General features: G+C 42.2%; 1 protein-coding gene across 1 annotated transcript in view; it reads right to left on the bottom strand.

Annotated features, from left to right (window-relative positions):
* Positions 1–6: 6 nt before the first annotated feature.
* Positions 7–8,672, bottom strand: part of znf512 (zinc finger protein 512) — a 9,872-nt gene continuing 1,206 nt past the window's right edge. Inside the window, exons 2-16 of the mRNA XM_035678557.1 lie at positions 7,803–7,935; positions 7,616–7,671; positions 7,370–7,428; positions 5,580–6,154; positions 5,114–5,203; positions 4,321–4,425; positions 3,843–3,967; positions 3,599–3,685; positions 3,215–3,313; positions 2,960–3,127; positions 2,598–2,795; positions 2,233–2,334; positions 1,547–1,609; positions 1,220–1,318; positions 7–1,101 (exon numbers count right to left, since the gene is read on the bottom strand). Coding sequence (XP_035534450.1) covers positions 394–1,101; positions 1,220–1,318; positions 1,547–1,609; positions 2,233–2,334; positions 2,598–2,795; positions 2,960–3,127; positions 3,215–3,313; positions 3,599–3,685; positions 3,843–3,967; positions 4,321–4,425; positions 5,114–5,203; positions 5,580–6,154; positions 7,370–7,428; positions 7,616–7,671; positions 7,803–7,902 — 2,634 coding nt within the window. The 5' untranslated portion in view covers positions 7,903–7,935 and the 3' untranslated portion in view covers positions 7–393. The remainder of the gene's footprint in view (positions 1,102–1,219; positions 1,319–1,546; positions 1,610–2,232; positions 2,335–2,597; positions 2,796–2,959; positions 3,128–3,214; positions 3,314–3,598; positions 3,686–3,842; positions 3,968–4,320; positions 4,426–5,113; positions 5,204–5,579; positions 6,155–7,369; positions 7,429–7,615; positions 7,672–7,802; positions 7,936–8,672) is intronic.

Below are 8,672 nucleotides of genomic sequence, written 5' to 3'. Positions count from 1 at the left end.
TGTTACACACTGGACCTTTACGGTAAACGTGAAGATTTTATCAAATGTTTTAAAGGAATAAGACACATTTAAAGTTGGTGAGAAGACTCTGTTACAGATAAACACACAGATAAACGGTATACTACATTTCTCAAGGCTATTCAATGACAACCATTTCAAGACAGTAAAAACAGCCTCTAAACCAAAATGTGTCTATAGTCACATATCAGCGCTGACACTGTATCCACCAACCAAGCTGTAGCTCTGTCATCAGCTGCCTTCTCACCTGTTTGTCTTGTGGAGAACAAAACACTGGTCACAGCTAATGAAGTAGGGACGGCACTCTTTTTCTACCTCTGTTAAAATCATCTCTGACTCATGACATGAAGCAGATGTTGCAGATTTTGTGTCTTTTTAAGTGTTCCTCTGTCGCTTTCCAGCGTCAGGGTGGGGCTCCATGATGCCCGGCCGTTTCAGATTCCACTGGTCAATCTGTCTCTGCCTGTCCTGCTGCTCCACCTCTGATTCGCTGGATGAGCTGCCGGTATTGCTGCCGCCGCCGCCACTGCTACCGAAAGCAAAGCAATCCTTCCGCTTCCCATCAGCCTTGCCCCTTTCCCCTCCTCTCTCCCCCTTTTCTCTCCTTTTCTCCTCCACCATCCCGCTGTTGTCCTCCACGGGTTTCTCTACATCGGCCATTCCCATCTCGATCGAGGCCTGCTCTGGCCCCAGCACCGCTCCTCTTCGGTCCATATCCACCCACAGCGGCCCGGGAGGAGGCTCTAACGGGGTGTAGTGGGGCATCGGCTGCTGGAGCTGGGTGTCCACCTGCGGAGGGAGGTTCTGGTGCTCTGGATGGAGGAACTGGGTTTGGTGCTGGAGGTGATGCAGTGGTTGCAGAGGGTGCTGCAAGGGTTGGTGCTGGAGCTGATGCTGCTGCTGCTGCTGATGGTGGTGGTGGTGGTGGTGGTGGTGATGCTGCTGATGATGATGATGCTGGAGGTGGTTATGGTGATACGGATCCACGATCTGCTTGTCCACCTTATGGGCAAACTCCTTGGGCTGGTTTTTGAGGAACTTCTCAAACTTCTTGGACGCCTTTTTGTTTGTCACAAACCAGTCCTGTTGAGAGAGGAGAACACAGGAGGTCTCATGGTTTAATTAAATGTCGTCTGGATACAGTAACACAGACAGACAGATGATATAGGTTTAAGACACTTGTTGTGATCCATGTCATTACCTGTGAATGGACAGAGTTGATGTGGTACTTCACTCCACTTTCAGAGTTAAACTCTTTATTGCAGATCAGACATCTGTATTTTCCAGCCTCAAAGTCTCCCTGAGATAAGAACCAAAGGAAACAACCGTCATCAAATCATTATCAAGCTGTGTAGTAATAAAACTGTAACTATTCACTGCACTTCGTTATTGCCGTCACAGAGGTAAAGAATGTGATTTTACGTTGTACTAAATGATTTAGATATAGTTTTTTATATATTTACTTTACTATGCATATCATTTACATAACTGACATACATTCAGTGGATAAAGAAAAAAACTGACGTACCCTTGTGCAGAGTCCCAGATGAGCCTTCAGTCCAGACACACTGGTGTAGGTGCAGCCACAACCCTGAGGAAGAAACCAATGATGTAACATTAGGGGAGTCCTGCACTAAATCAGATTCTGTGATTTAAACAAAAGGAAACAATCTGAGGTTGAAATAAATATGTAATAGAAATACTACCACAGGGTTTTTGCAGCTGTCAACAGGTTAAATTCTAAACCTCTAAGACCTTTTTAACATCATTATGAATGCAATTTAAGACCTATTTTATGTTCATACTGGCAAAAAAGCAAAAGGAATGTGAAGGAAAATCAGTACTGGGTCCATGTTGGTTTGTTTTGTAGTTGTGGCAGCGTGATCAATACAAAACCTTGCACAACACACATTTAAAAGCAAGACTTTATACAAGTAACATTAACTTAATTCCTCTAATACGTATTTAAGACCTGTCAAAAACCTGACTTATACTGAAATAAAGTAATAATAAGATGAACAAACAAATTCCTAAATAAATAAAGCACACAAACAAACTCCTTTTATTTAACACCTTATTATACATACAGTGTTGTTACCCTGTTGCACTAACCAGGCTGCACACACAGCAGTGATGGCAACCAGACAGAATGTTAAAATTCAGCAAATTCTGACTTGAACCGTAACTAGTGTAGTGTGTAGTGTTGTTCTCTACCTGGTTTGGACACTGGACTTTCCTCTGCAGCTTCACCTCATTCTTCCACTTCCTGAGCACCTCTTGGCTGAAGGCCGGCAGGCCTGGTCGGGCGTATTTCAGCTGGGGAAGGACAGCAGGAAAAAGGAGGGGTCAATGAACGTGTAAAAGCCAATTTAGGCAGACTTACATCTTCAGTATATGCTGACATCAGGGGGAACTTTTCTCCTTCAAGTCTGTTTGGCCTTCAAAACAGGATAAAGATCTGCTCAATCAACCCAAATTCCTACTAGTTGAATGAATAAATATTATACAATAAACAAACATGCCCTCATATATCTTGCAGCTGGATATATACATTTAAGACAAACTGAATACTCTCTTGCCTTTTTGTCATCTGGCACCAGGTCTGACTGAAACTTCCTCTTGGGCCAGTCTTTGGGAAGATCGTTGTTGGCAATCTCCGCCAGGTGGAAGTTTGCCACCTGAGCCGACGCTCGCTGCACCCTGCCGCTAGCCGTCCGCTCTGGGTTGGCCTCCCTCTGGGCCTTCAGTGCCTCATCTTCCTCGCTCTTCTGGGGCGTCTGGGTAGACAGGAGGGGTATTTAAATATATTATCAGCAACCCAGTCAGCGTTATTTCGTTTGGATTTCCTTAGATGTAAAGCATGCTGACTTTATTTGAGTAATACATGTGCACTAGTTAAACTGTTTCTTGGATCTGACATGAAATAAAGCACACAACTCACAGGGGCATGCTCTGATTTCAGGTGGTACTCCAGACCAGCCTTGGACTTGTACGTCTTCCCACAGTGAGAGCAATTCAGCAGCATCTTCTCCAGCTCAGACTCCTCCTTCCCACACTTCTTCATGTGGTACACGTAGCCCATGATGCTGGTGAAGGCAGCACTACAGCCCTGAAAAGAAGAAAAAAATATATATTATAGCTTATTCTTATTTGTTTAAATCTCCTTTTGTTAAATGAATATGATTTGCCAGTTTACCTCTTTAGAGCATTTTAGTTTGCCCAGTCTCTTCAGGATTTTACGCAGTTTGTCTTTGATGACACGATCATCCAGGTCCTTGGCATCTTCTGCTGAGGGCTAAAAGCAGACAAACAGAGGCAGCAGCACCATGAACTAACGCTCAAACTGAAGGAAATGTGTGTTTTGACTGCAAGTTTTCACTTTTGGGAGGGACTAATGCATCTATGAATGAGACAAACATTATGTAAGTAGAGCAAACACTTAAAATAAAGCTTTATTTATCCAGAAGTGGACTACATTCGTGACACTGGAAGAAATAATACAGCTGACAATAAAATCTGCAATCTGCTGCTAACTGCGTGTGAGTTAAAAATGAAAGAAGGCCGAGCTGAACAGCCTTACCAGATGGCTGTGGTCAGCCATGATGTGATACTTCATCCCTGTTGAAGACTTCAGCTGCTTCCCACAGTGTTGACATGTGAAGGGTTGCTGCACACAACAGATTCAAGTTACAATTTGTACAGCGTGTATGCTACAAACCAACTCAATTACCCCACTGCATGTAGATAATATGATTGTAAGAGGTGTATGTCATCTATAGATAACAGCAGGGATTATATATATGTATGTATATATATGTGCTCACCAGTCTGCAGTTCTCCATGTGTTTCTTCAGCCCGTCCACTGTCTTCCTGCTCACACTTTTACATTTCGGACAGGTGACTCTGCCTTTGGCCACAATCTGGAGCTGCCAACGCTCCTCTTGACTCCCTGGTGGATGGCAACAAATAAAGACGTTATTTTATTTTTATGTTTAGAAGGAGGAGCAGCCCATCTGAAGACCTTTTGTATGCTCACATGACGTCTGAGTTATTATATTACTGCACAATGTTAATTACCCTGCTGAAATCATACCAATTTTCATTTTCATTCTTTTTAGAATTTCTTTGCTACATTTATTCTTGTGCAAACTGTTTCAATCAATTAAACACAAAATCACTTTTATTTCATAATTCATCGCCTGGGAAGAGTCATTTTAGTAGTGACAGAGGGGATACATAGCAGAAGGTGGGGAGGTTCTTCTGCTCAGATATAAACAGCAGTGGTTGGTCAGCCTGTCTCACCTGGAGGGTAGGTCGGGGGCTCCTTCTTGGTGGAGGGGATGGGGGGTTTCTGCTCCTCGCTGGGTTGGGCGGTCGAGGCCTCTCCAACACTGGCTGCATCTGAACCTGAATCATCAGATATCTACATTTTATTTCGATCCTAGAACATATTTTTACATTTCTTTAAATGCCTTTTCTGTTGCTGTTAAAAATTCTTCATCAAGAAAATCAATTTGACTGAACAATGTGTGGATAAGAAAAGAAAAAAAAAAAGAATAATAAGAAAAAAATGTGTGGTTCTGGTATTTATCATCCACACTGTTAAACCCCTTCAAATTGATAGTTTTCATTATCAACAGATCATTATACCCTCATTATGTTTCTTCCTGTGCAAATAGCTTCAGTTACATCCTACAGCAGGGAAACTCTCTCATTTCCTCATTGATTAGTTTGAATGCTGCCAAAAATATTACAGGAAGTTAATTTGATCTCAGTAATAATAAATATGATTGATTGTAGGCTCTTAATATCGTCAATTAAGTTGAAAGAATAACGGCCCAATCACTGGAATTAAATGGTGCCCTCTCCTGACCTAACACTGCCAGTGGGTACGGAGCATCTGAAGGCTCATTTAAGTGTCTTATAATCCTGCTGCCAAACACAATAAGAAGTCAGTCCACGTCATATTAATTCCGTCAGATTTACAGTATTGTATTTACTGACTGCGTCATCTATTCCAGCTGAACTTTTCTTTATTGGGGCAATCTGAATAGTGATGTGTGTTTCATTAGTCTCAGGCTGGGTGGCAACTTACAAGAGTCTCGGCCCTCTGGTGGCTGTGGGAAGTTATTAACAGTCGGGCTTTGCTCCATGTCGACTCTCTGGACTTTCTTCATGTTCAAGTCTTCAAAGAAACACAGGCAGAACAAATTCAGTCGCCAGAACCACAAAACTGAGAAATGCATGCAACAACAACTCCAAAACACACACATATTCAGGAATCTTTCAATACTATTACATAGTATTCATATACAGACAGATGGTATCAGAACAGGACACTTTGTAGTAAAGTAGAGGAGCTGTTTAAGAGCCAATCAGGGTCCAGTTTTTAAGGACTTTAGTCTTTAAATTAACTTGCAAAACATAAAAAATATTTTCCAAACCTGTGTTATATCATATTTTAAAAAATAATTGTAAAAAAGGAAAATGGGACCTTTAAGAAGCAGATATAAACTCGCTCCATGTTGGCTGAGAATAGTGTGTATATCATGAGTACCCACCAGGTCTCCAGACGTGCCCCCTGTCTCTGCTCGTGTTGCTCCAGGTTTGGTCTTGGCTTCGACCAGTTCCCCACGCCTGCTCTGGCCCTGAGGAAGCCCGGTCTCTTCCTGGATCCCTTCCTGCGTTCCAAGCCTGATCCTGGCCTCGATCTCTGCCGGCCGCCCAGCCCTGCTCAGGACCTCGGTCCCGGCCCGTCATCCAGGCCTGGTCCGGTCCGGCATGGGGCCTGTCCCTCCCTGGAATCCACGTCTGGTCTTGACTGGAGTGTCCCGCACGGTCTCTGCCAGAGTTCCACACCTGCTCCTGCGGTCGGTCTCTACCCGGGACCCAGGCGTCGGGGCCTCTGTCCCTGCTGGAGTTCCAGCTCTGGTCCTGAGGCTGGGACTGCTCCCTGCTGGCCTCTGGGCCTTGAGGCCACACGTCCTTTGCCACCAGTCTTGGAGGCAGCCTGGCAGTGGGCGGAGCCATGGACCCTGGGTCCGCCCCATTGGCCAGGCCACCTGATGACATCACTGAGCAGCTGGTGGTTGGGTAATCGACCGTTCCTATGGAGACACTCTGGAGGTCCTCGTACCTGATAAACAATATTCTACACTTATTATTTCAGATATTAAAGTTATTAAACTAGTGAGATTAGACGTCCATATTGTACATTTATTATATAACTGATCTATAGTGGGAAAGTGATGCACAGTGCAGCAAAGTAAAGTGTTACATTTAAAGGGAAATGAAGATGTTGTAGTCAGGCATTGTGTGGTACAGTGACGTTTAATAAATAACAAGTGGAAGCGCTGAATCACGCCACATGATTTGTGAGCTGGACTAGCAGCTTTAAGTTGACATGATGACAAATGAGGAGTACTATCACCGGCCAAACTGTCCAGACAAGACACGCAACAGTCCAGCTCACGCTCACAAAAACACTGTCCAGTTGGAATAAAATTAGAATCAGGAAAGGTAAACATATTATATACCTAATAGGATTAATCATGTAACAACAGTGTGTCAACTTGCATGTTGGATGCATTCCAGGGAATGAAGCTTAACATAGCTCACCTTTGGCCATGCCACACATTGTAACAATGTGAAATGCTGACCTCTTTCTGAGGAACTGAGGGGGAATCTTTTCACTGATGCTCTTGTTTATGTAGGTTATATAGAGGCATCGGTATTCAACTGAGCCTGTTTCATAACCAGTTAAAAACTCCTGAAGAGTAGGTTTGAAATTGAGCCAGATCACTGACATTTATTCATCATTACAAGTCGCTGCTATGTTAGCTTGTTGGATTAGACACTGCTGATCCAAAAATGGTGTATTACATGATTTTCTTTCATTCTTTAGTTTGTATTATGCACTTCACTAAGCCGACACGCTGTCTACATCATCATGAATATCAAGTGAAGCCGGCTGGTGTGTAATAACTGCTGACACTGAATTTCTGGGGCAGACTGTGTAAGTTTATCAGTGTTTTGCAGTCATATGCAACAAGCCAGGTTGAAAAGTTTAGTCTGTTTACAACCTGTACGACGTAACGTGGTTTAATCTAGCGATGAGTATACCTCAACACTAGCTTAAGCTGGTTATGAAAGCGACTGATGCAAACAGTTCCAGGTAGGAAAGGTGCTAAGAGTTGAGGATGTCTCAGCTGGTGACTTTACATTTATATCTGACATTTTGAAAAGAGTAATAACTTTTAATGTCACTAGATACATTCATTATCACACTAAGTATGCAGTATCTGTCATGCAATTCGTCATGCAAATATACAAATCCGTAATGATGTCTTACCTCTTTCTTCCATAAGTTCTTTTCATCTTTAGAGCATCTTGGGCTTGAGACTCGTCATCCTAAAACATTCAAGTACAGAACTGTGAAGCGGAGATCCAACGGTACGCATAAAGTTAACAGATTGTCAGTATTAGAAGACGGAAATGGACACCCACATTCAGACAGCTTCTGGACAGTTTGCTCGAATATAACATCATCATACAGCATGCGACAGTGTGCATGTTCTGTGCGTGAGTTCATTCTCACCTTGGGATATCCAGCTGAATTTAATTCGCAGGTCCTTTCTGGCATCCGCTGAACAACTGTTAGAGAGGTGAAAATCAACTTAATTCCAAATCAGAGGGGGTAAAATGACAACCTATTCCCTGCTAAAACTCACACAATGTCAGCTGCACCCTGCTTGTAAAGATTTGAATAAAGCGGTTTTCTTTACCTGGACATGGCACTCCACTTTTAGGTTGCGACTGGACAGACTTTCTCTTTCTTGGCACATACAAAGGTGACATATCCCCTCCAGTGTGAGCAGGGTCCATTCTATGAGTGCCAACACGCTGTAGAAATCTCCCCTGAAAAGGCAGAAGAGAGAACATCTAAAGTGTGTGGTGGTTTAAAAAGCATCAAGGATTCATTCTGGGTCCTAGTTTATCATTTTAGGAATATTTTTATAAAACTTCTACTGATGCATAAAACCCAGTGACACAAATAGTCAACGAGTATTGATGTTTTTCTTCAGTTTAATGATAATAATTGTGAATTTGCACATTTGGCTCACCGTATACAACAAATTAAAGGTTTTTTTTGTCAGAGACTTTTAAGTAATCACTCCTTGAAACTAAATTTGGAACTACTTTCAGTTGTTAGTAGTTTTTTTACTTTGCTTTAATCTATGTTATCACTAATCTACTGGATCTTATTTACATACCGTCATTTTAAACTTCCCTAACATGTTTTGTCATCAGTATACAAACTTATTATGGATCTTTGAACTTCATAGCAAGATAACAAAAGATTTACAGATCCTGTTTTAAATGAAGTGTTATTTTAGATACAAATGCTTCAACAATACACCAGAGGACATAATCTCTTTAAAGGCTCACTAAGCCAATTTTAAGAGATTAATTAGACCCGTAATTGCCCAATGTAAACAAATCTGACTCTCAAACACTGCAATTTACCAAAGTCCCAATGTATCATATTGAGATACTGTTATTACCTAAATAAATATCCACATTCACAACAACAAAGTCACAGATGCAGAGTAAAGTTTCTTTAAAGGTTCTGTGTTTACATGTGGAGCCATGAC

This window comes from Morone saxatilis, unplaced genomic scaffold, assembly GCF_004916995.1.
Source record: "Morone saxatilis isolate NCDOM2014 unplaced genomic scaffold, NCSU_SB_2.0 Contig7, whole genome shotgun sequence".
NCBI lineage: Eukaryota > Metazoa > Chordata > Actinopteri > Moronidae > Morone > Morone saxatilis.
The sequence above is the reverse complement of the archived record's forward strand: the minus strand, read 5'-3'. Positions and strand labels throughout refer to the sequence as shown.